Source organism: Nomascus leucogenys, chromosome 10, assembly GCF_006542625.1.
Source record: "Nomascus leucogenys isolate Asia chromosome 10, Asia_NLE_v1, whole genome shotgun sequence".
Taxonomy (NCBI): Eukaryota; Metazoa; Chordata; class Mammalia; order Primates; family Hylobatidae; genus Nomascus; species Nomascus leucogenys.
In genome coordinates, this window is record NC_044390.1 from 65,155,693 (window position 1) to 65,181,668 (window position 25,976).

General features: G+C 53.7%; 2 protein-coding genes across 4 annotated transcripts; both read right to left on the reverse strand.

Annotated features, from left to right (window-relative positions):
• Positions 1–696: 696 nt before the first annotated feature.
• Positions 697–11,742, reverse strand: KLK6 (kallikrein related peptidase 6). Its single transcript, XM_030821167.1, has 7 exons — positions 11,645–11,742; positions 10,488–10,580; positions 10,012–10,059; positions 9,110–9,266; positions 5,244–5,491; positions 3,700–3,836; positions 697–1,382 (listed from the first exon to the last, which is right to left on the reverse strand). The coding sequence occupies exons 3-7, from the start codon at positions 10,049–10,051 to the stop codon at positions 1,230–1,232; spliced, it is 735 nt and encodes a 244-aa protein (XP_030677027.1). The 5' UTR covers positions 10,052–10,059; positions 10,488–10,580; positions 11,645–11,742; the 3' UTR covers positions 697–1,229.
• A 6,844-nt stretch (positions 11,743–18,586) lies between these two features.
• On the reverse strand, positions 18,587–24,227 carry KLK7 (kallikrein related peptidase 7). Of its 3 annotated transcripts, XM_030821897.1 has the most exons (6): positions 24,019–24,083; positions 22,993–23,123; positions 22,437–22,584; positions 21,667–21,914; positions 21,077–21,213; positions 18,587–18,980 (listed from the first exon to the last, which is right to left on the reverse strand). In XM_030821897.1, exons 2-6 carry the CDS (start codon positions 23,063–23,065, stop codon positions 18,825–18,827), a joined length of 762 nt encoding a protein of 253 aa, XP_030677757.1. In that variant the 5' UTR covers positions 23,066–23,123; positions 24,019–24,083; the 3' UTR covers positions 18,587–18,824. The 3 variants fall into 3 exon arrangements, with proteins under 3 accessions (XP_030677757.1, XP_030677760.1, XP_030677759.1); XM_030821900.1 differs by lacking the exon at positions 22,437–22,584 and having other exon boundaries at positions 18,632–18,980; positions 24,019–24,227; XM_030821899.1 differs by lacking the exon at positions 22,993–23,123 and having other exon boundaries at positions 18,632–18,980; positions 24,019–24,200.
• Positions 24,228–25,976: the final 1,749 nt, after the last annotated feature.

Genomic DNA, 25,976 nt, shown 5'->3' on the forward strand with positions numbered 1-25,976 from the left:
CCTCCCCAGCCCCAGCCTCCAGTGTCTCCCCTCTGGTTTATCCTGCACATGGCCCTAGGGCTGCCCCAGCTCACAGACTTTCCATGGCTCCCCACTGCCCTCAGGAGAAGGTTCCAGCCTCTCACGCTGGCATCTAAGATCCTTGGGGATCTGATCCCTGCCCTCCTCTCCCATCACCGTTACCCATGCATGGTGGTCTTCCTACCCTCCCACCTTCCTGGTTTTGCTGTGACAAAAGTTTAGGCTGGGTGCGGTGGCTCACACCTGTAATCCCAGCACTTTGGGAGGCCTAGGTGGGTGGCTCATGAGGTCAGGAGTTCGAGACCAGCCTGGCCAACATGGTGACACCCCGCCTCTACTAAAAATACAAAAATTAGCTGGGCGTGGTGGCACATGCCTATAATCCCAGCTACTCAGGAGGCTGAGGGAGGAGGATCGCTTGAACCCGGGAGGTGGAGGTTGCAGTGAACTGAGATGATGTCACTGCACTCCAGCCTGGGTGACAGAGCAAGACTTCATCTTGGGGAGGGAAAAAAAAAATGTAGGGGCAAGAGCCATCTTTGAGGTCTAGCACAAGGTGGAGGCATCAAGAGTGCCTTCCTGGAGGGGAAGAAAAATCAAATTGGGCTGTGAAGGAGAACTGAGAATATCCAGATTTCAGAAAGGTGGAAGTCAAATCAAAGCAAAAAGCCCCACTCATAATAAAATTCATTCTTTATTGAGTGCATGGTGGTCCAGGCGCTATTCTGTGTATGTCATAGGTGTGAAACCTTAAATCTTTCCAACAGCCACTGCCTTATGGAGACTGTATCATCTTTATCTTCATTTTACAGGTGAGAAATCTACAGTGAAGAAAGGTACATCCCAAGGGGACACCGATAGTAAGCGGTGGAGCTGGGATTCCAGACACGCGGCTGGGCCTCTGCAGGAAGAAATCAAACGTGTGGAAGGGTCCGGGAGAGGAGAGGCCTAGAAGGGATTTTCCTGTATTCTCTTAGTGGCGGGGGTAAGACCAAGGACCCGAGTCCTCACTCATCACATCCTCCCCAGTGATGCAAGGATGGAGCTGGGGTAAAACCAGGGAGAATTAGAGCCCTCACGTCGCTGCGTTTATTAAGCATCAGGGTCAGAGCTGGGCAGGAGGGGAGGGGAGGCAAGGTCTAGGTGAGAGACGTTCTGGAACCAGCCAGTGGGGTGGTAGGTCGGGAGGTGGATGTCACATGTCAGGGTCACTTGGCCTGAATGGTTTTTTGGATCCAGTTCGTGTATCTGCAGACGTTGGTGTAGACTCCTGGCTTCTCCTTTGATCCACAGGGGATGTTACCCCATGACACAAGGCCTCGGAGGTGGTCTCCACATACCAGCGGACCCCCAGAATCACCCTGCAGGAAAGAGGGAGAAAGTCAGATACAGATAGAAACCCAGAGACTGTGTGTGTGTGTGTGTGTGTGTGTGTGTGTGTGTGTGTGTGTGTGTGTGTGAGACAGAGAGGGGGGTAGAAAGGGACAGAGATACTTACTGAAAGATGGAGAGAAAGACTCAGGGACAGAGAGACAGAGAGAGACAGTAAGACACACAAAGGCACAGAAAGAGAATGTTAGAGAGAGAGTAAAGAGACTCAAAGACACAGAGATAGGAATGTCAAGATGCAGAGGAACATAGAGAGCAAGAAAGAGAAACAGTTTAAGAATGGAGACTGAGAGGTGTGGAGAGAGGCAGAGGTGTAGAGACAGATGGAGAGAGAGAGAAAAGAAGAAGATGAAGACGAAGACGAAGACGAGAAGGAGGAAGGGGACGAGAGGGAGGAGGGGAAGGAGAGGGAGGAGGGGAAGGAGAGGGAGGAGGGGAGGGGGAGGGGGTCAGGGAGAGGGAGGAGGAGGAAGAGGAGGAGGAAAAGAGGGAGTGGAAAAGGAAGAGGAAGAGGAAGAAGGAGGGGGGAGGAGGGGAAGGAGAGGGAGGAGGGGGAGGTGGAGAGGGAGAGGGAGGAGGAGGAAAAGGAAGAGGAGAAGAGGCAGCGGAAGATGAAGAGGAAGAGGAAGAGGAAGAAGGAGGAAGAGGAGGAAAAGGAGATGAATAGGAGGAGGAGAAGAGGAGGAAGAGGAGGAGGAGAAGGAAGAGGAAGAGGAGGAGGAAAACGAGAAGGAGGAGGAGGAAGAGGAGAAGGAGGAAGAGGAGAAGGGGGAGGAGGAAGAGGGAGAGGACGAGGGGAGGAGGAGGAGGAGGGGGAGGAGGAGGGGAGGAGGAGGGGGAGGGGAGGAGGAGGGGGGGGAGGAGGAGGGGGAGGGGAGGAGGAGGGGGAGGGGGAGGAGGGGGGAGGGGGAGGAGGGGGAGGGGAGGAGGAGGGGGAGGGGAGGAGGAGGGGAGGAGGGGGGGGGGGAGGGGGAGGGGGAGGGGGAGGAGACGATAAGACCCAGGTGGGAGAGGTAGGGAGGGCCCAGGGAGAGATATGCCTGGCCCTATTCTGTCCAGGGACACCTCTCCACCTCGTGTCTTGAGGACAGTCTTGCCCGCCTGCCCTTTCTTTGCGTCCAACTTGCTATGTATCGCTTTCCCTGTCTCTGTCTCTGTGTCTGCCTCTGTCTCCCTCTTGGTTGGTCTCTGCACATCCCTCAATGTATTAGTCATTCTGGCATAAAGAGTAGAGCCTGGATGGATGACAGTGGAGGAAACCCAAGTTAAAGTATTCGGGAGGGAGTCCCCTTTCCCCAGCTAGTGTCTCCCTCCTCCAGAGCCTGGTCGTTTCTGAGCAGGACTCGTGGGGGCTCTGTTTGAGGAAGGACAGTCCCCTCACACCATCTGCCTCCTTACTGCCTCTCTTTGGGTCTTTTTGTTTTTAGACAGAGTCTGGCTCTGTCCCCAGGCTGGAGTGCAGTGGCACGATCTCAGCTCACTGCAGCCTCTGCCTCCTGGGTTTAAGCAATTCTCCAGCCTCAGCCTCCCGAGTAGCTGGGACTACAGGTGTGTCCCACCACACTTGGATAATTTTTGTATTTTTTTTTTTTTTGAGATGGAGTCTTGCTCTGTTGCCAGGCTGGAGTGCAGTGGCACGATCTTGGCTCACTGCAACAACCTCTGCCTCCAGGCTCAAGTGATTCTCTTGCCACAGCCTCCTGAGTAGCTGGGACTACAGGCGCCTGCCACTATACCCAGCTAATTTTTTTATTTTTAGTAGAAATGAGGTTTCACCATATTGGCCAGGATGGTCTCAATCTCTTGACCTGGTGATTCACCCACCTTGGCCTCCCAACGTACTGGGATTACAGGCGTGAGCCACTGTGCCTGGCCTAATTTTTGTATTTTTAGTAGAGACAGGGTTTCACCACGTTGGTCAGGCTGGTCTCAAACTCCTGATCCCAGGTGATCCCTCCCACCTCGGCCTCCCAAAGTGCTGGGATTACAGGCGTGAGCCACCGCTCCTGGTCTTTCTGGTTCTTGATCCCGACGCCTCCATCCTTGTCTCTGTACTTCTTGTCTCTGCCAACTGTGTCTTTATATCTCTGCATGTCCCTGACTGTGTCTCTGTGTGTTGAACTAAGTCTCTCCTCCTTTTCAGGGCTTGGGTTCTCCCTCAGCCTGTCTCTATCTGTCTCTGTAAAGCTCTCTTTTGGCCTGTGTGTCTCTCTCTTCCTGTGTCTGGCCATGTTTTTGTGCCTTCGTCCTGTCTCTGGCTGTGTAACTGGCAGGTCCGGGTCGCCTCACCTGGCAGGAATCCTTCCCGTACTTCTCATCCCCGGCACACAACATGTTCTGGGTGATCTGGCCGGGATAGGCATGCTCACAGTCCTCACGGGGCACCAGGTGGATGTATGCACACTGGATGGTGTCAGGGAAATCACCTGTTAGGGGAGAGATGGCCCAGACTCAGCCCAGGCCTTGCACTCCCGACATCCTCCCCAGCCATCCCCCAACCCCTATAAGTCCTCCATCCCCTATAGGTCCCTCTTTTCTATTGGTTCCCCTCTTCCTGTTTGTCCTTCATTCTTACAACCCTGCCTCCTAATTGGTCCCTCTTTCTATCATTCTTCCCTCCCATTGGCTGTCTTCCTCATTAATAGTCTCTTCTTCAGGAGTCCTTATTTCCTGTTGGTTTTCCTCTTCTCTTAGGTCCCTCCTCCACTTTTCTGTCTTCCACTGGTCCCACCTTCTTCAGTAGTTTCATCTGACCTGGAGGTCTCTTCCTCTATTAGGCCCTCCTCTACTGTACCCCTCCTGATGAGTAGTCCATTCTTCATTGGACACTTCTTGCCCATTGATTCATCTTGATTGGTCACTCTATGACCATTGGTCTTTTCCTAACTGGCCATGCCCTCTCCCATTGGTTCTTCCTTTCTATTGGTTCTTCATCCAATGGTCCATCTCCATCATTGGTCCTTTTCTAACTGTCCCCACCCTCCCTCATGGATCCTCCCTTTCTATTGGCCCTTCATTCAATGGTCTACCTTCCTCATTGGTCCTTTCCAGACTGGCCCTACTCTCCCTCATTGGCTCTCTCTTCCTATTGGTCTGCCTCCCTCGTTGGTCCTTTTCTAACTGGCCTCACCATCCCCCATTGGCTCTCCCTTCCTATTAGCCCTTCATCCAATGGTCCACCTCCCTCATTGGTCCTTTTCTAACTTGCCCCATCCTCCCCCATTGGCTCTGCCTTCCCATTGGCCCTTCATCCAATGGTTCACCTTTCTTATTGGCCCTTCACACACAGGCCCACCTTCATGGTTCCTGCTGATCTATTGGACCTGTTTTTTCCTCTAGTGACTCCTCTGGACCACTGATCCTTTCCCCTTAGTCCCTCTTCCATCAGCTCTACCCCCATTCACTGTCTTAATTCACATCCTTCAGTTGGCTTTTGTGCTTTATTGGTTTCTCTTCTTCCATCAGTTCCTTCTCCATTATTCCTTCCTGCTCTTCAATGAATCCTGAGCAGTCCCCTTTGACCTTTGACCTCCTTCCTGATTAGCATCTCCCCACTGACCTTCCCTCTTTATTGAACCTTCATCTTATGTTCCATCTCTCCCATGCTATTCACCCATTGGTCTACATGTTCCATTGGCTGTTCACTCACTGGCCCAGCTCCCAAATTCACTCTCTCTCCCCCTTGACCTTTCTCCCATTGAAACCCTGTCCCATTGGTCCTCACCATTAGCCCATTTTCCCATGGCCCGTCACCAATTGTCCCACCTCCCATCCTTTGGCCCACTTCCCCCAGTAGCCAGTAGCCTGCTCCCCACCAGCCTCCCACTACTGACCATCTGCTGTCTTGCCCCAGCCCAGGATGTGGCAGCTGGTGGTGTTGGCTGAGCAGTCCCTCTCCAGGGGAAGGGGCTGGATGAGTTCAGAGAGTTTGGCTGGGCGTGCCAGGCGCAGCAGCATGATGTCTTGGTCATGGGTGGCGGCATCATAGCCAGGGTGGATCACAGCCCGGACAACAGAACTCTGCTCCTGGGAACTCTCCCTTTGCCGAAGGTTATGCTTCCCCAGGAAGACCTGAAGATTCCTGGGAAGGAAGAGGGCTGGGTCTCACCTAGAGCCCTTGGGCTACAGTTGAGGCTTCAGAGAGAGCTGGGAAGTCATGAATCAGCTGGCCTGCTCCTCCCACAGTCTTCTCCAGCTGGGTAAATGGCAATTCCATCCTTTCAGAATAATCTTGGGGGCTATTCTTCACTCTCTTTATTTCATGCCCTACATCCAAGCTGTCCAGAAATCCTTTTGCCTCTCTGAAGCATATCCAGAATCTGGCCACATCTCACTTTTCCCACAGCTACCATCTTGGTTTGAGCTGCCTTTTCACTTCCTACCTGAACTAGAGCAGTAGCCTCCTCACTGGGTTCCCTGCTCTGTCTCTGGCCCCCCCACAGTCCGTCCTCCACAAAGCAACCAAAGATATTTTAACAATGTAAGTTGGTCCTGTGCCTCCTCTGCTCAGCCCCTCCTATGACTCCCATCTCATTCAGAATCAAAGCCAAAGTTCTCAACGTGGCACACCAGGTCTTGCAGGCACTGGCCATCATCTCTCAGACATCTTCTCCTCCCACTTTCCCCTTCTGTCCCTCTGCTCCAGCCAAACGCTGGCTTCCCTGTCTTGCCTTGAACACAATAGTGGTCTTCCCACCCCAGGGCCTTTGCACTGCTGTTTCCTCTGCCAGCAAGTCTGTCCTCCAAGTATCTGCATAGCTCACTCCCTCACTTCCTTTAAATGTTGGTGCCTCTCAGGGAAGCCTTCCCTAGTTGCCCAGTTAAAATACAAATACCTGTTAGTAGGCAATTCCTGTCTCCCTCCCCTGCTTTCTGTTCCACCAGAGAACCTATCACAATCATCTGACATGCTGTATATTTATTGTTAAATATTTACTCATTGTATTGTTTCTCCTTGCAGAGCAATGCTGTCCACTAAATACTACGATGCCATGATCTCTATCTGCACTGTCCAGAGGTGGCTGGAGGCACCACAAGCTGCAGGTGGCTGCTGAGTACTTGAAATGTGGCTTGTGGATTTTCTATTTCATTAACTTCAATATAATTTGCTATATGTGGCTGACGGCTACCATATTAGACAGTGCAGCTCTAGGATGTCAAGATGGGGATTTTTGTTCTATTCAGATATAGTATCTCCAGTGCCTTGATCAGCACCTGGCACATGATAGGTGTTTGATACACATTCCTGAAACAAACAGAGAGTCACTCCCTTGCTCAAACATCACCCATGGCTCCCCATTGTCCTAAGAATAAAACCTGGGCTCCTCCACTTGGCACTGGAGCCCCTGTGCGATCTGGCTGTAGTCACTTTCCAACCTTATCTCCCAGCACCCTCTGCCGCGCAGTGAATGGGAAACTTTCTTTTCTGAGAATACTCAAGACAGTTCTCACCTCAGGGGTATTATCACCGCCTTTCCTCTGCCCTGAACACTCTTTTCCCATCTTCATGCCTCCACTTGGATTTTATCTCATTAGAAAGTCCTCCCTGACCCTCCTCCATCTAAAGTAGGTACCCCTATTCTTTTCCTTCATAATTTGTAATTATATGGGGTTTTGAAGGGTTGGCTTCTTTTGTTTGTTTTTTTGAGACAGGGTCTCGCTCTGTCACCCAGGCTGGATCTGCAGTGGTGTTCTGTAGATCACAGCTCACTGCAGCTTTGAACTCCTGGGCTCGAGTGATCCACCTGCCTTGGCCTCCCAAAGTGCTGGGATTACAGGCATGAGCCACCACGGCCAGCCCAATTTGCTTCTTCTTTCTTTCCTTTTTTTTTAGACAGAGTCTTGCTCTGTGGTTCAGGCTGGAGTGCAGTGGCGCAATCTCGGCTCACTGCAACCTCCGCCTCCCAGGTTCAAGCGATTCTCCTGCCTTAGCCTCCCAAGTGGCTGGAATTACAGGAGCCCACCACCACGCCTGGCTAATTTTTTGCATTTTCAGTAGAGACAGGGTTTTGCCATGTTGGCCAAGCTGCTCTCGAACTCCTGACCTCAGGTGATCCACCCACCTCGGCCTCCCAAAGTGCTGGGGTTACAGGCACAAGCCACCGCGCCCGGCCCCCACTTTGCTTCTTAGATAACTGCTTGTCTGCACCTTTCTGTCCTTGTGCTCCCGAGGGCAGGGATGACGTGTGTGTCTCATCCATTGCTGAATCTCCACTGCCCAACTCGAATGTGGCACTTAGCAGGTGCTCTTAGTCAATGTGCATCAAAGGAATGAATGATGGTGGTGAGAGTCATCCCAGGTCTCCTTGGGGTCAGGGGAACCACCCCAGGGATTGTCACTTGCTATTTCGCTGCACCTCAGTTTCCTCATTTGCAAAATGGTGCCAAGAGTCCCTTGTGGTGGGCATTCTGGGAAAGATGTAGAAATGGTTTCACTCAGCACCTGATTGGTAGTTAGCATTAAACAAGTGGCAGCTGTTGTGAATCTAACTAGTGAGGATCAGCGCCCAGGGTTTTCGTCCTGGGCCCTCCAGCTCCTCCAACTATGCCAGCTTTTTGGATGATCTCATTTAGTCCCATGGCTTTAAATATACCTGTTTGCTGATGATGCCTTCATTTTAACCTCCAGCCCTGACCTCTCCTCTGAGCTCCAGAGGCCTCCCTGGCCTCCCTGCTGGGACATCTCCCAGGCATCTCAAACTCACTGTGGCTAAAGCAAAATGTCAGATGCTCCCCTGCCCACACCCAGCCTGTTTCTCTTTCCCTTTCCCACAACTCAGAGAAAGACGTGGCAAAACACCCAGTTGTTCAGGACAAATACCCAGAAGCCAGCCCTGCTTCTTCCCTCTCCCTCCTGTTCCTCGTTGCCAAATTCTGCTGGCTCAGTCTCAGAATTCCACATCCCAAGATATTCAACATCCCTCCATCCCCACTGCGACCTCCTGGGTTCAAGCCACCCTCCTATGTCGCCGGATGAAAGCAACAGCCCCCACATGGGCCTCCCTCCCTCTCCTCTTGCCCAGTCCACGTTCTACATGGTTGCCAGGGTGCTTGTAAAAATGTAAATCAGGCTGGGTGTGGTGGTGGCTCATGCCTGTAATCCCAGCTCTTTGGGAGGCCGAGGCGGGTGGATCACCTGAGGTCAGGAGTTCGAGACCAGCCTGGCCAACATGGTGAAACCCCGTTTCTACCAAAAATACAAAAATTAGCCCGGCAAGGTGGTGCACACCTGTAATCTCAGCTACTTGGGGTGCTGAGGCAGGAGAATCACTGGAACCCAGGAGGTGGAGGTTGCAGTGAGCTGAGATCATGCCACTACACTCCAGCCTGGGTGACAGAGTGAGACTCTATCTCAAAAAACAAACGACAAAAACAAAACTGCCCAGTGGCTTCCTACTGTGCTGAGAATTAAATCCAAATGCCCATCACGCCCTGCAGGTCCCCAAATGATCCAATTCCCCCATTAGAAAGTAGGTTCAGGAAAACAGCAATTTTGCTTGTTTTTTTTTTTCTTTTCCACTGCTATGCCCGCAGGGCCTGGCACACACTAAGTACTCAATTAAGCAATGGTCAAATGCACCTGGCTGTCAGATGGCCACATGCTGGGATGGGGGGATGCCTGTGTCACCTCCTGCCTGACATCTACAAGACACCCTCGGGGTTCAGTCGCATCTGCTGTTCATTTATGGTGTAGACTCACGGTTTTTTGCAGTGGGCAGCTGTGAGGACCCACAGTGGGTGGATAAGGACCCCGCCACAGAGCAAGTGGCCCGAGGTGTAGAGGGCAGCTTGGTAGGGGTGAGATGTCTTGTCGCAGGGTCCGCCATGCACCAACTTATTCTGCTCCTCTGCCCAGGCTGAGGGAGAGAGGATCTGAGTCAGAGAGGAGTTCTGGAGAAACCAAGCGTATCCCCCTCAACATGAACTCCAATCAAGATTGGTCAGGTGCAGTGGCTTATGCCTGTAATCCCAGCTGAGGCAGGAGGATCGCTTGAGCCCAGGAGTTTGAGACCAGCCTGGGTAACACAGTGAGACCTCGTCTCCACATACACACACACACACACACACACACACACACACACACACACACACTAGGAGGGTATGGTGGCATACGCCTGTAGTCCCAGCTACTTGGGAGGCTGAGGTAGGAGGGTCGCTTGAGACCCAAGAGTTCAAGTCTGCAGTGAACTGTGGATCATGACACTACACTCCAGCCTGGGAGACAGAGTGAGACCCTGTCTCAAAAAAGAAAAGCTTCTCTATATTTCCACTCCCAAACTTACCCCATTCCCATTACCAACCCAACTGTATCCTCTATCCCCGGGCTCTCTCCAGCTTTCCAACCTACCTGCTACCTCTTCTCCGTTTAGATCCCCATCCCTTAAGCCAACCCCACTCCAAACCCTCATATCTTCAAACCCACCTCCCACCACCCTCCCCATCTGTATTCCCCACCCTTAGCCTAATCCCCAACGTCTTCCTCATTTCAAAGCTCCTCCACCCCAACCCTGTGCATATCCCCATCCCCAATACCAGCCTCTTCTCCATCAACAAGCCCAACCCTGTCTGCAAGCCTCCCCCATCCAAATACCCTTTCCCCACCTGCAGCAATCAGACTCAGCACCACCATCAGCTTCTTCATGGCCGCTCCTGAGAGGGGAAGCCACATGGTCCATTAGTCACTGCCTCGACCCTCCCCCCATCCCTCTGTCTGCTCCCTCTGCATCCTCTCCTTCCTTCCTGGCCTGCTATGTTCTCCTGCCTTGACCTCTGTCCTTCCCATCTAGCCTCCTGATTTATTCTTCCCCAGCCCATGTCTTCCATCAGAGGAGCCCATGAAAACAGTGCCAAAGAGAATTCAGAACTACGTCCACTGGTCCAGTAACCCGTGGTGAGATTCTGATTAAATCTTTCTACTTTCTTGGGCACTGATTTGCCTTCCTGTCGACAGGAGAGTGTTACCCTAGGGGGCCCTAGCGTTCTTCCTCTGTATGGGAGTTTTCCTCTGAGCCTGGCTCTGTGCGCAATGGCCACCCACCCCGCCCACCCGGCAGGTTCTGTGATGCCTGTGATCTTACCTGCTGCAGGCCTCCGGGCCTCCGGGGATTCTTGAGTCGGGGGAAGGAACAGCTTCGAGAGGAGGAGGCAGAAAGAGTTAGAAATGTGGGGAGCTGTGAGGAGAGAAGACACTCAGATGCAGTGGCAGAGCCAAGTGGAGGACGCAGGGGCCGCAGAGCCCAGGGCTGCAGGGACTGCCAGACACACACCCCCGGCTCCCAGGCCTCCCTGGAAGAGGCTGGTTCTGTCCCCAGATGCTTCTGGAACGTCCTTTTAACCCCTGTCTCTCAGGTCCCTGAGCCAGGAGACTGGCTACACCCTTTTCCTCCTTACCCAGGCCTCCCACACACATTCCTCCCGCCCCCACGCTCTGCTCCTGCTGACCCCTGACCAGGCCTCCAGGGAGGGGAGCACTGGTCCCTGAGTGCAGTGAGGGCCTGGACTCCTGGGTCTGAGGGAGGAGGGGCTGGGGGCCTGGACCCTTGCATCTGAGCGGGGAGGGGCTGGAAGCCTGGACTCTTGGGTCTGAGGGGCTGAGGGCTGGACTCCTGGGTCTGAGGGAGGAGGGGCTGGGGGCCTGGACCCTTGCATCTGAGCGGGGAGGGGCTGGAAGCCTGGACTCTTGGGTCTGAGGGGCTGAGGGCTGGACTCCTGGGTCTGAGGGAGGAGAGGCTGGGGGCCTGGACTCCTGAGTCTGAGGGAGGAGGTGGGAACTTGGACTCCTGGGTCTGAGGGAGGAGGGGCTGGGGGCCTGGACTCCTGAGTCTGAGGGAGGAGGTGGGAACTTGGACTCCTGGGTCTGAGGGAGGAGGGGCTGGGGGCCTGGACTCCTGGGCCTGAGGGGTTTGAGGGAGAAGGGGCTGGGGGCCTGGAATCCTGGGTTTAAGGGGCTGAGGCCTGGACTCCTGGGTCTGAGGGAGGAGGGGCTGGGGCCTGAATCTGAGGCAGAGGAAGTTCTAGTCAGCTCAGTCCTTAGACCTCCAGGTCTTGGAGAAAGAAAGTGTCTGAAGACAAATTCCGGCCTCTGGGGCAGGCAGATGGTGCCCCAGGCCTCCCTGCACCCCCAGCACTCTCTGTGCCACCCAGGGACCTGCAGGCCCTCACTCTGGGCTCCAGAGCCCTCGGGCACTGGGAACCAGCCTGCCCAGGTTCAGCGCGGTTGGGGTGACTCACACACCTGCCCGTAGGTCCCTCTGTGTGCTGCCTGCCGACCTCTGTGTCCCCAGGAGAGAGCGAGCCAGCCAGCTGGGGAGACAGCGTGTGTCACCACACTGGCCCCCGCCCCTGCCCCGGGCTGGGGAGCAGGCCCAGGCACTATGGGGAAAGGGCCCAGGAACAATCGGGCTTTGTCCGCCCCCAGCACCCCAGTGCCATGCTCCCAGCAGCTCCGCGCCTCAACCTCTCTTCCGGCGGGCAGGCGGGAGGGCGGTTACATCAATGGCTTCCTTTTGTCCCTGTCTGACGGTCCTCCTTTGCAGTCTCTGACTGCCCACCCGGACCTGACTGGAGATTTCCACATCCTCCTGGTCCTTCTCCTCCAAGTCTGCCCACCCCTGAGGTCTCTTGCTCCATCTGTCTCCCTGGCCATGGAGGGGAGGGGGCTTCCATCTCTCTCTCTGTCCCATCTCAGTCTCTGTATTTGTGTCTCTCTACCTTTTTCTCCACTTTATTTTGTCCCTGTCTCTCTCCCTCATTTTTTCTCTCTCCCCCTTCCTCTCTCCTTCCTTCCTTCCTTCCTTTCGTCCTTCCTTCCTTCCATCCTTCTCTCTCTCTCTTTCTTTCTTTCTTTTTTTCTTTCTTTCTTTTTCTTTCTTTCTTTCTTTCTTTGATGGAGTCTCGCTCTGTCACCCGGGCTGGAGTGCCGTGGTGTGATCTCAGCTCACCGCAACCTCCACCTCCTGAGTTCAAGCAGTTCTCCCGCTTCAGCCTCCCAAGTAGCTGGGATTACAGGCACCCACCACCACGCCCGGCTAAATGTTTTTTCTATTTTTAGTGGAGAAGAGGTTTCACCATGTTGGCCAGGCTGGTCTCAAACTCCTGACCTCAGGTGATCCACCCACCTTGGCCTCCCAAAGTGCCAGATTACAGGTGTGAGCCACTGTGCCCGGCCTCTCTCCCTTTCTTTCCCCTTGATTCTCTGACTCTCCGTGCTTATCTTCTCCTGGGTCTCTTCTTAGATTTCCCGGGGGGAAGCACTGTGTGTGCCCAGAAGGGAGTCAGGTTTCCCAGGAAGTAGCGGGGATGATTCCCAAGCGATGAGGAAGCTAGCAGGATGCAGGAGGATTTGAGGACTTATTGATGAGATGTGGATGCACAGCGAGAGGATGGAGTTAAGCAGAAATCGGAGAGCGCTTGGGAACGCCATGGGGCTGTGATGAGATGGTGGTGCCGGGCAGTAGCAGAGGGATCCGGGAAGACTTAGGGAGGTGCCTTTGAACTTGGGTCTAGAAAGCTGAGCCAGGCGTAGGTCAGGAGGAAAGGCTATGAAAATGCCTGGCCTGGGTGCACATGGGAAACCGCAGGCAGTGGTTGGGGTGGTTGGTATGGGCTGGAGGGTGAGGGTGTGTGTGTGGCAGAGCGGAGGGAAACGAGGAGGGGGAAGTCACTGTGTAATAAGGACAATGACAGGAATGAAGTCTGGCTCAGCACCTGTTTGGGCTGGGCACTGCAGGTAACTTAAAAACAATTCTTTTTTCTTTTGAGACAAGGTCCTGTTCTGTCGCCCAGGCTGGAGTGCAGTGGCACGATCCTGGCTCCTAGTAGCCTCAACCCTCCTGGGCTCAAGCGACCCTCCCGCCTCAGTCTTCCCAGGAGCTGGGACCACAGGCATGAGCCATTGTTCCCAGCCAACCCTTTTCTTTCTCTTGCATTGAATCTAATTGTCATCTTGCATTGTCCATCCCCCATGACTCCAGGGATGAAGACTACTTTGGTGTTCAGTATACTCTCTGGGGGCTCCCTCTCACACTTGGTCCCCACTGACCTCAGCATCTTCTTCTCAGGACGTGCTATCCTCACAGACAGCAAGTCTGATGTTGCACAGCCCAGTGACCAGGCCCTATCCCTCTGCCTCCTCTCTCTGGTAGGTCCCTTCCTCTCTGTCCCCACACCCCCAACCCCAACTCAGAGCTGCACCTTTCCCACTTGGACCAGGATCCCTGTGTTCTCTGTATCCCTTGCCCCAGAGAGACCTTCCTGTGCCTGGTGCTGACCTTGCCCCTCCTCTCACAGACCTGCCCTGGGTCCCCATCTCCCTTGGGACCAAGTCCCAGCCCCCCAGCCTGGCATTTGAGGACCTTTAGCATCCAGAGAAGTCCTGGCCAATGAAATGTGATGCCAAGCATGCATGCACATTTACGTTTTCCAATCACCACAATTTTTTTTTAAAGTCAGAAGACTTTTTAAGTGTCCTTACCACAAAAAATAAGGGTGTAAAATAATGCATATGTTAAATAGCTTGGTTTAGCCATTCCACAATATATACATACATATATCAAACATGATGTTATACACCAGAAATATATACAATTTTTACTTGTCACTTAAAAAATAAATTTAAGGCCAGGCATAGTGGCTCATGTCTGTAATCCCAGCACTTTGAGAGGCCAAGGTGGGTAGAGAGCTTGAGTCTGGGAGTTCATGACCAGCCTGGGCAACATAGTGAGAAACTATCTCTGCAAAAAGTGAAAAAATTAGCCAGACGTGGTGGCGCACACTTGTAGTCTCAGCTACTCAGGCTGAGGAGGGAGAATTGCCGAGCCTGGGAGGTCGAGCCTGCAGTGAGCTGTGACACTGTGCCACTGCGCCCCAGCCTGGCATGGCTGGACAAGGTGGCTCATGCCTGTAATCCAAGCACGTTGGGAGGCAGAGGTGGGAAGATCACTTGAGCCTAGGAGTTCAAGACCAGCCTGGGCAATATAGTGAGACCCTATCTCTTAAAAAAAAAAAAGAAAGAAAGAAAAAAATTACCTAGGTGTGGTGGCACACATCTGTGGTCCCAGCTATGCAGGAGGCTAAGGTGGGATAATTGCTTGAGCCTGGAGGCCCAGGTTGCAGTAAGCCATAATCATTCCACTGGACTCCAGTGTGACAGCGCCAGACCCTGTCAAAAAATTTTTTTAAAAAGAGTCCTGAGTGGTGAGTGGCCCTCACACTGCATGACACAGCTATGCCTACATCTCCATGTGGCTCCAGCTTTCTAGAACACATCAAGCTTCCCTGACCCGTGCCATGCCCTCTGGCCTCTGGCCCTTCACTGAATGCTATTCCCTCTTCTTGAGACGGAGTCTCGCTCTGTGGCCCAGGCTGGAGTGAAGTGGCGCGATCTCTACTCACTGCAACCTTCGCCTCCTGGGTTCAAGCAATTCTCCAGCCTCAGCCTCCCCAGTAGCTGGGATTACAGGCACACACCACCATGCCTGTATTTTTAGTAGAGATGGGGTTTCACCATGTTGGCCAGGCCGGTCATGAACTCCTGACCTCAGGTGATCTGCCCGCCTCGGCCTCCCAAAGTGCTGGGATTACAGGCGTGAGCTACCGTGCCCGGCCAATTCTCTCTTCTTAGCATGTTTTCTCCACCTTTTCCTGGCAATAACCTGTCCTTCAAGTCTTTGCTTGGACATTACCTCCTCCAGGAAACCTTCCCTGAACACCACCCAGCCTCCACTTGCTGTAGTTGGATTACTCATTCTGTCACGTAGGTTCCCACAGCAGGTGTCTCCCTCAACCCACCCTGGACGGGGGCCACCTGGATTGACATTCATCGTCTCTTCCACTGGACCGTGAGCTCCTTGAGGGCAGGTACGGGACTGACTCATCCCTGTGTCCTGAACAACCACACAGGACCTAGCCCAGAAGAAGCCTTAGGCAAGACTGACCAAATGACTAAATGACTTTATCACACCCACTCCCATTTTACAGATAAGAAAACTGAGGCTCAGAATGGGAAGTTCATTGCTCAACATCAAACATCCAGGAAATGGTGGAGCCTGAATGGGAACTCAGCTTCCAACACGGCAGTGGATGCGGCCCATCCCTTGGTGGCCTGGCTGGGTCTATCTTATGACAGTACAAGGTGAGTGAACTTGGGAGGAAATGTTGAGAGCTGGGTGGGGAAAGAAGGGAGGTGTTAGGCTGCGGGGAGTGGAGGGACTTTGAAGAGAAAGAAATTTCTAACCCTACCTTTTCTCTGGTGACCTTCATGGTTTGCCATCTCTGCATACTTTGAATGCTTATTTACTGGATATTTTGCTCCAGATTGACTTGCTCTGCAAAGCTCTTCAATAAATAAATTCTTATGTCTGGGTGCAGCAGTTCACACCTGTAATCCCTGCACTTTGGAGGTCTGAGGTGGGAGGATTACTTGAGCTCAGGAATTAGAGACCAGCCTGGACAACATAGTGAGACCCCGTCTCTACTAAAAAAAAAAAAAAAAAAAAATCAGCATTCATGGTCCCAGCTACTCGAAAGGCTGAGGCAAAAGGATTGTTTGAGCCCAGGAGATTGAGGCTGCAGTGAGCTATGATCATGCCACCACGCTCTAGCCTGGATGATAGAGCAAGACCCTATGTCAAAAAAAGAAAAAAAAATTTATAAGGAAACTTCATGAGACTGTAAGCAGAAAAAAGTGCCAGAAGTCATAAACAATAAAAACCAATGCCTGGGCCAGGCACGGTGGCTCATGCCTGTAATCCCAACACTTTGGGAGGTCAAGGCGGGCGGATTGCCTGAGGTCAGGAGTTGGAGGCCAGCCTGGCCAACGTGGTGAAACTTGGTCTCTACTGAAAATACAAAAATTAGCCGGGCATGGTGGCAGGCACCTGTAATCCCAGCTACTCGGGAGGCTGAGGCAGGAGAATCACTTGAACATGGGAAGCAGAGGTTGCAGTGAGCTGAGATCGCGCCATTGCACTCCAGCCTGGGTGACAAGAGCAAGACTTTGTCTCAAAAAAAAGAAAAAAGAAAAAAAGACAAAACTAAATTAAAACCAATGCCCGCTGAAGGAAGGCTTACCCTGTGCCACACAATGTTGGAGCACTTTCTGTATATTAACTTATTGAATCTCTGTAATAACCCTAGAAAGTAGGTGCTTTTTCTCCCATTTCAAGGATGAAGGAACAGGGACGGGGTAAGTAATCAGCTTAAAGGAAAATAGCTTGTAGGAACTAGAACTGGGATTTGAACCCAAGAAGCCAAGATCCAGAGCTAGTCCCTTAACTACCACACTATACTGCTTACCCAAAGAAAGATGAATTACTTAAAAAAAAAATTCAACATTAGTACCATCTCAATCATTGCAAACCAATCTACCTGTAGCTTGCATGTAGGAGAGCAGAGGGCCAGGGCTGACTTAGTGCAAATGCAATGTTTCGTTACTTTTTAAAATTCTAGATTGAATGTTGGAGTGGCTTGCAGAAGAGAGAGAAAATGTTGCTAAAACATCAGGGGAATGACTGGTCGGAAATGTTTGACATTCTTTAAACTTGACAGGCCCAGAAACAGAAGGGGCTGGGGACCTGGACTCCTGGGTCTGAGGGAGGAGGTGTTGGGGGGAGTCTGGACTCCTGGGTCTGAGGGAGGAGGGGTTGGGGGGAGTCTGGACTCCTGGGTCTGAGGGAGGAGGGGCTGGGGGGAGTCTGGACTCCTGGGTCTGAGGGAGGAGGGGTTGGGGGGAGTCTGGACTCCTGGGTCTGAGGGAGGAGGGGCTGGGGGGAGTCTGGACTCCTGGGTCTGAGGGAGGAGGGGCTGGGGGGAGTCTGGACTCCTGGGTCTGAGGGAGGAGAGGCTGGGGGGAGTCTGAACTCCTGGGTCTGAGGGAGGAGGGGCTGGGGGGTCCGGACTCCTGGGTCTGAGGGAGGAGGAGGCTGGGGAGTGGAGTCTGAACTCCTGGGTCTGAGGGAGGAGGGGCTGAGGGGTGGAGTCTGAATTCCTGGGTCTGAGGGAGGAGGGGCTGAGGGGTAGAGTCTGAACTCCTGGGTCTGAGGGAGGAGGGGCTGGGGGTGGTCTGGACTCCTGGGTCTGAGGGAGGAGGAGCTGGGGGTGGTCTGGACTCCTGGGTCTGAGGGAGGAGGAGCTGGACGGAGTCTGGACTCCTGGGTCTGAGGGAGGAGGGGCTGGGGGTGGGCTGGTCTCCTGGGTCTGAGGGAGGAGGGGCTGGGGGGAGTCTGGACTCCTGGGTCTGAGGGAGGAGGGGCTGGGGGTGTCTGGACTCCTGGGTCTGAGGGAGGAGGGGCTGGGGAGAGTCTGAACTCCTGGGTCTGAGGGAGGAGGAGCTGGGGGGTCTGGACTCCTGGGTCTGAGGGGTGGAGTCTGAACTCCTGGGTCTGAAGGAGGAGGGGCTCTGTGGGGGGGCCTGTACTCCTGGGTCTGAGGGAGGAGGGGCAGGGAGGGGTCTGGACTCCTGTGTCTGAGGGAGGAGGGGCTGGGGGCCTGGACTCCTGTGTTTTCTGTGTTAGCCTCCTATATGGGAGAATCAGAATTAGTGGCTGCAGAATTTCTGCAATATGACAGGGCTGGGGCACCTGGGTTAGGAGAGACTCAGAGGGAGATGAGATAAGGAGGGGAAGGATCTGGAGGATGTTGGTGGGGAGGGAATTCTGGGAGAAAAACAGGAAGAACAGGTAGGAGGGCGTGCCCTGGGCTGGAGTGGCTCCTCAGTCAGCAGCGTCTGAGGTGTGACCACACAGAGGATCTTTGATGTTAGATGGCTGGGGGTGTGGCCAGGCTCTGAGTCACAGAGGACTCCTCCCTCATCCTACCCCCTTCCCGAGGTTCCTTTCCCTCCCTTCTTGGGGAGCAGGTGCCATCTTCCTCCAGCACTGTTTGCTCACTTCTGGCAGACCCCTGTGGGACCCCTGTGTCCTGTCTACTGTCATCCCAATCCCTCTGAAAACCACCAGCCTCCCTCCTCACTTGTCACTCGTGAGATGCTCAGAAACACTTTCACACCCCTTCCCACGCTGATGAAGTCCTGTTCTCTCCTCCCTCCTCCCCTAATCTCTCTCCTTCTTCCTAATCTTAGGAAGAACCTAAGATTAGAGTTACTAGGTCAAAGGCGGTGAATAAGGGTCTCGGTGTACATTGACCAATGGTCTTCCATAAAGATTGTACAAACGTCCAGTTCCAGTGTTTCAGAGTGCTGGTCTCACTGACTCTTCTCCAGCACTGAGGGTTTTGTGTTTCTTTATTTGTTTTGGTTTTAGGTCTTTACCAATTTGATTGGTTTATAAACAGGGCATGAGGTTTAAATATATCTTTGAGGAAAGGTAAAGTCAAATATGACTTTATAGGTCATCAGCGTCCTTACTCCTATGCATTTTCTATTTGAAGTACACAGTTAATTAACTCTTGGTGCGGTGTTAGTGATGCTTTTTCATGGTGTCATTTATCCACTTGGTGAACTTGCAGACTTGAGTGTAGACTCCTGGGTCATTGGGTTGGCCGCAAGGGAAAGTTCCCCAGGACACTAGACCTTGCAGCGTACCTCTGCACACCAACGGTCCCCCTGAGTCACCCTAGAGGGAATAGAGCCGGAGATTAACTTTGGCTTCAGATCAAAGTCCAACTCATTCTCACACATTCCTCGGTTATCCGTCTTTGTCTTGCAGATTATGGACTTCCACCACAGCCAATGAGAAGAGACTCATTGTCTCTGAGGACCAATGGGAGAGCTAGTGCTAGGGACACACTAGGTCCTTTGAAGACACTGGTTTGACCCTTGGCCAATGAGACCAATTGCAGAGAAGGGGTGGGGCTTCCAGGATCAGACCACTCTTTATTTTCCAATGTTAAGGACCCTGCTCCAAGCTAGTGGGAGAAGGAACATCACCTCCAAGGGGTGGATGCATGCCCTGTGGCGCAGGAAAGGGGGACACGATGGTCTCGGAGACCAGGGTCAAGACCAGTTACATAATTTACAGGGCTTGGTGCAAAACGAAAATGCAGGGCTCTTTGTTCAGAAATTATTAAGAATTTCAAGACAACAACAGGAATGCGTTAGACTAAGTTTGAGACCCTTCTGAGTGTGGGGCTCTGTGTCAGTGCAGAGCCTGCACATTCATGAAACTGGCCCTCACCAGGGGAGAAGGGGAACATCCTATTCTCTAGGACAGTCATCTCTCTCCCATCTCCTCTATCCCTAACACTCACCATCCCACATCCCTTGAGAGCTGAAGGTGCAGATGTGAGCAAGGAGTATGGGTGTGGAGAGACAGAGAGAGTTGGAGGTGGAGAAGAAAGAGGGAAAGGAGAGAGAGACAAAGAGAGATAAGGAAGAGGGAAAGGGTATGGGGAGAGAAAGAGACAGAGATATGGAGGTGGAAAAGAAGGAGGGAGAAGAGACAGAGACAAAGAGATGAGGGAGAGGGGAAGGGTGTGGGAAAAGAAGAGAGAGACAGAGAGATGGGGGTGGAGAAGAAAGAGGGAGAAGAGAGAGACAAAGAGAAAGGGGGAGGGGGAAGGTGTGGGGAGAGAGATGGGGCAGGGGTGGGGAGAGGAGAGAGAGACTGGAAGAGAGGGGGAGAATAAAGAGAGAGAAAAAAAGACAGAGATGGGGGAGCAGGTGGGAAGAGGAGAGAGACAGAAGAAAGAGAAAGAGAGACAGAGTAGAAAGGAGGGGGCAAGGAGAGAAGAGGGAGAGAGATGAAGAGAGACAGAGAAGTGGGGGAGAGAGAGAAACAAGAGAGGGCCAGAGAGGAGACAGACAGAGGAAAAAAGAGAGAGCAGCGGGCAGGGAGAGGAGAGAGAGGGAGGGGAGGAGAGAGAGAAGCAAGAGAAAGAGGGAGAAGACAGAGAGCAGAGAGGAGGGCGTGGAGAGAGAGCAAGGGAGAGAGAACAAGCTAGCTCGACACAGAGAAAAAACAAAGAGGAAAAGAATGAAATGAAATTGTGCCACAAAGAGAGACGTGGGAAGACTGTTCAGAAACAGAGGGGATGACAAAAGGCCAGGAAGAGGGAACAGAGAGGAGGCGGAGGGAAAGAGTGTTTTCCCCGGGACCAGAGCCAGGGTCAGGTGAGTGAGTCATCAGCTTCAGGCACAAAATCTCAGTAACTGCAATACATAATACTTCAATGCAGTACTTAGCGAAATCAAATGTAATGCATAAAACTGCATGATGGGCATGGTATCCACATTTTAAATGAAGACAGTGCCAGTACAGCGCTGTGCTGAGCCACGCTGGTGCCTACGGCAAGGGAAAATTCAGTAAGATCCACCTGCTCTTTATTTAAAATGGCGACATTTTGTCCATTGTGGACTTCTGCATGAATTTTTATTTTTAAATATTGCATTATGATTTATCTCAATCATGAGGGTTTCGGTGCCCCCTTAAGGTTTGGGCCTGGGGCCAACACCTCAGTCTCCTTCCCTGGTCCCACCCCCACTTTCTCACCCCTGTTAAACTCTCTGTCCTATCCCCAGGGCTACTTCGGCCCCTAAGTAAACTCCCACCCCTGATGTAGGCAGAAAATGAGGTGGAAAAAGCTGAGGAGGCCAGGCCTGGGGGGAGGGCAAGGCCGGGCTTGGTGCCCAGTCACTGGGGTCAAGTTCTGTCCCTGGGACATGCAGACAGGGTACCCAGGACTGGGGAGGAATTGGGGGGGAGGGTCTCACATTGCAGGCGTTTTTCTTGGAGTTGGGGATGCCAGCGCACAGCATGGAATTTTCCAGTAAGTCCTTATAAACCTTCGTGCAGTCCTGGGGGGAGATGAGCTTGACATCCACGCACATGAGGTCAGAGGGAAAGGTCACTGCAGGGAGGAGCAGGGAGAGCTGTTAGTCAGAGAGGATGAGGGCGAGGACCAGAAGGGCTGTTGTTCAGGCTCCTGGGTCTGAGGGAGGAGGGGCTGGGGGCCTGGACTCCTGGGTCTGAGGGAGGAGGGGCTGGGGGCCTGGACTCCTGGGTCTGAGGGAGGAGGGCGGGGCCTGGACTCCTGGGTCTGAGGGAGGAGGGGCTGGGGTCTGGACTCCTGGGTCTGAGGGAGGAGAGGCTGGGGCCTGGACTCCTGGGTCTGAGGGAGGAGGGCTGGGGTCTGGACTCCTGGGTCTGAGGGAGGAGGCTGGGGGCCTGGACTCCTGGGTCTGAGGGAGGAGGGCTGGGGCCTGGACTCCTGGGTCTGAGGAGGAGGGCTGGGGGCCTGGACTCCTGGGTCTGAGGGAAGAGGGCTGGGGGCCTGGACTCCTGGGTCACTGAGGCCACCTACCATCTGGGCTCGTGGTAGTGCCCCAGCCGGAGACAGTACAGGTGGTTCCAGGGGGTTCGCAGCGGGAGGGCAGCCTGACTTTCTTCACCGTGGATGACAGCCTGGCCCGGCTATTGAGCTTCACGAGCATGAGGTCATTAACATGGGTCTGTGTGGAGTAGCCAGGGTGGCGGAATGACTTTGAGGCTTTGATCCTCTGAGCTTTCCTGTCGCCCAGCGTATCACTGCCCAGGTGCACGGTGTACTCACTGGGAGGAGAGAGTGACATTCACAGATTCAGAAGAGACACTGTGACAGAGAGGGTGTGCAAAGACCTGGGGGATGGGGTGGGGACAGAGACCCAGAGGGGGGACAGAGACCCAGAGAGAGGACGGGGGACAGAGACCCAGAGAGAGGACGGGGGACAGAGACCCAGAGAGAGGGGAACAGAGACCCAGAGACAGAGGGGAACAGAGATCCAGAGAGAGAGGGACAGAGACCCAGAGAGAGGGGAACAGAGATCCAGAGAGAGAGGGGGACAGAGCCCCAGAGAAAGGGAGACAGAGAGCCAGGGAGAGAAGGGGACAGAGACACAGAGAGGGGGGAACAAAGATCCAGAGAGAAAGGGGGACAGAGACCCAGAGAGAAGGAGACAGAGAGCCAGGGAGAGAGGGGGACAGAGCCCCAGAGAGAGGAGGATAGAGCCGTAGGCACAGAAAGGCTGCCCCTCCACCCCCATAGTGAGCTGGAGACGCTGGCACACCTCCAGCAGAGCCTTGGGCGGCACCTACTTCATCTTGCAGTGGGCGGCAGTGAGCACCCAGCGCTCACTGACCAGGACGCCTCCGCAGTGGAGCTGATTGCCACTGAGCAGGGCCACCTGCCATGGGTGGGAGCCTCTTGTACATGGGGCGCCATCAATAATCTTGTCACCCTGGGCTGGATGGAGACATGGAGGAGCATGTGGGTAGCTAGCATCAGGGGAAGGCTGAGGCTGCACCTCAGGGATTCCCGGAGTCAGAGATGGAGAGAGACAGATGAAAATGCATGGAGAAATACGGAGAAAGCAAGAGACAGGGATAGAGACAGAGGGAGTCCACTCAGAAACCCAGGAGGCGCATCTCATCGGGGGAACCACAGAGAGACACTGAGCACAGGAGGCAGGGCCTGGAGGGGACAGAGACCCCCCGAGTCAGCAGAAGCAGGAAGAGCGGGGGCTTCAGCCGACAGTCTGGTCCTCCCAGGATGGAAGCTGTTTGAGGAGGGAGGGGTTCTGACTCAGGGACTCCTTGGAGAGGGTCAGTGGGGGCCCCGAGGTGAGGTCAGGCTTCCCAGTCCAGCTTTCACCTTCTTCTCCAGCAGTTTCCAGGGCTAAGAATAGCAGTAGGATCTGCAGGGGCAGGAGAAGGGATCTTGCCATGGTGCCCTGCTGAGCCGCTCAGGGGCTGCCAGGCGAGGAAGGGCCTCTCCTGCTGGAGCTGGGAAGGAGAAAGCATTCAGGTCCAGCCCCTCCTCCCTCAGACCCAGGGGTCCAGACCCTAGCAGCTTCTTCCCTCAGACCCAAGAGTCCAGACCCTAGCACCTTCCTCCCTCAGATCCAGGGGTCCAGACCCTAGCACCTTCCTCCCTCAGACCCAGGAGTCCAGACCCTCATCGCCCTCCTCCCTCAGACCCAGGAGTCGAGACCCCCAGCCCCTCCTCCCTCAGACCCAGAAATCCCTCTTTCTCTGGCCTCTCCTTCCTCACACTCAGAAGTCCAGACCCCTAACCTCCTCCTCCCTCATACCCAGGAGTCCAGACCCTAGCACCTTCCTCCCTTAGACCCAGAGGTCCAGACCCTCATCGCCGTCCTCCCTCAGACCTAGGAGTCCAGGCCCCAGCCCCTCCTCCCTCAGACCCAGGAGTCCAGGCCCCCAGCCCCTCCTCCCTCAGACCCAGGAGTCCAGGCCCCCAGCCCCTCCTCCCTCAGACCCAGGAGTCCAGGCCCCCAGCCCCTCCTCCCTCAGACCAAGGAGTCCAGACCCCCAGCCCCTCCTCCCTCAGACCCAGGAGTCCAGGCCCCCAGCCCCTCCTCCCTCAGACCCAGGAGTCCAGGCCCCCAGCCCCTCCTCCCTCAGACCCAAAATTCCTGTTCTTCAGACCCCTAGAGACCCAGGAATCTAGGCTCCGATCTTGCCCCTCCCTGTGGAACCCAAACTTCTGACTCTTTAGTTCCTTTTTCCCTAAAAGGCCCCAAATTGCAGACTTCCAGGCCCTCACCGCTCAGGACCGGGAGTCCAGGCTGCAGCCCCTACCTCTCGGGAGCAGAGTCAGGCTTGGAGCCAGCATCACCCCCTCCCCTACAGGTGCACCCTTGATGAAGCCGCTTCTCACCTCGAGAGGATCTGATGTGATCCACGTTCGGACTGGGGCTGGCACACAGCTGGGATCCAAGATCTCCAGCCCTCTGCTGGGCCGTCCTCTTATACCACCCCCCGCCCCATGCCCGGCCCCAGTGCCCTGGGGTGCAGGCGGAGCCGACTCTGGGACACCCCCGCCTGCATTTGCGGTTCTGGTTATCTGGAACCCCTGACGCAGCGAGAGCAATTGGCACCACTGCACTCTCTCTCCACCCTCCCTCCGAAGGACGGGCGGTGCCCAGCTCCCGCGCCCCCGCAGGTTCTGGTCCCACAGTCCCTCCTGGCTGCTCTCGGGGGAGGGACCCGGTGCGCTGGGTCTGAGGGGCAGGAGCGGGATTCAAGGAGGCGCTGAGCTCAGAGAATAGGCTCTGGCTGGGGTCCTTCTCTGGGGCCGTTTTTTCTTTCTTTCTTTCTTCCCTTCCTTCTTCCCTCCCTCCCTCCCTCCCTTCCTTCCTTCCTTCCTGCCTTCCTTCCTTCCTTTCTTTTTTTTTGGACAGAGTCTCTCTATTGCCAGGCTGGAGTGCTGTGGCGCGATCTCGGCTCACTGCAAGCTCCGCCTCCCGGGTTCAAGCGATTCTCCTGCCTCAGCCTCCCGAGTACCTGGGATTACAGGCACGCACCACCACTCCCAGCTAATTTTTGTATTTTTAGTAGAGACGGGGTTTCACTATGTTGGCCAGGATGGTCTCGATCTCCTGACCTCATGATCTGCCCGCCTTTGTCCCCCAAAGTGCTGGGATTACAGGGGTGAGCCACTGCGCCCGGCTTCTGGGGCCATTTTCTTGCCCTCACCCCCTCTCAGGGGTGGCCTAGACCCTGCATCCTAATTCTGGCCCGCCTGTGAGAACTTGTCCAATCTGATCCCAGTCGTGCCTGTAAGCCTGAACGCATTCCCAACTCTAATAGGTGTAAGTTAAAAACAACGCTTTCCCTAACCCCACCCCACTAATATTTGCCATACTTAGGATCTATGTTCTTATGGTCATTTTAATCATGTTATACATATATTTCTTTGTATATTATGTATTTATAACAAAAATGTCTGTACTTAACATTATCTAATACAACTTTTTTTAGGGCTTCATTTATTAATTTATAAGGAAATATTTATTTTTCTTTTTTTAACTTTTCAGTTTGGGGGTACACGTGCGGTATGTTCAGGTTTGTTGCATAGGTGAACGTGCGCCATGGGGGTTTGTCACACAGATTATTTAATCACCCAGGTATTAAGCCTAGTACCCATTAGTTATTTTTTTCTGATCCTCTCCTTCCTCCCACTCTCCACCCTCTCATAGGCCCCAGTGTGTGTACCCAAAGGAATATAAATCATTCTGTTTAAAGACACATGGACATGTATGTTCATTGTAGCACTATTGACAATAGCAAACACATGGAATCAACCGAAATGTCCATCAGTGATAGAGTGGATTAAGAAAATGTGGTACATATACACCATGGAATACTACGTAGCCATAAAAAAGAATAAGATCATGTCCTTTGTAGGGATGTGAATGGAGCTGGAGGCCATTACCCTTATAAGCTAAAGCAGGAACAGAAAACCAGATATGGCATGTTCCTGCTTACAAGTGGGAGCTAAATGATGAGACTGCATGGACACATAGAGGAGAAGAAACTTTCTTTTTTTTGTTTTTTTTAGATGGAGTCTGGCTCTGTCACCCAGGCTGGAGTGCAATGGCACGATCTAGGCTCACCGCAACCTCTGCCCCCTGTGTTCAAGTGATTCTCCTGCCTCAGCGTCCTGAGTAGCTGGATTACAGGCGTGCACCACCATGCCCAACTAATTTTTGTATTTTTAGTAGAGATGGGGTTTCACCATGTTGGTCAGGCTGCTCTCCAACTGCTGACCTCAGGTGATCCACCAGCCTCGGCCTCCCAAAGTACTGCGATTACAGGCCTGAGCCACCGCGCCTA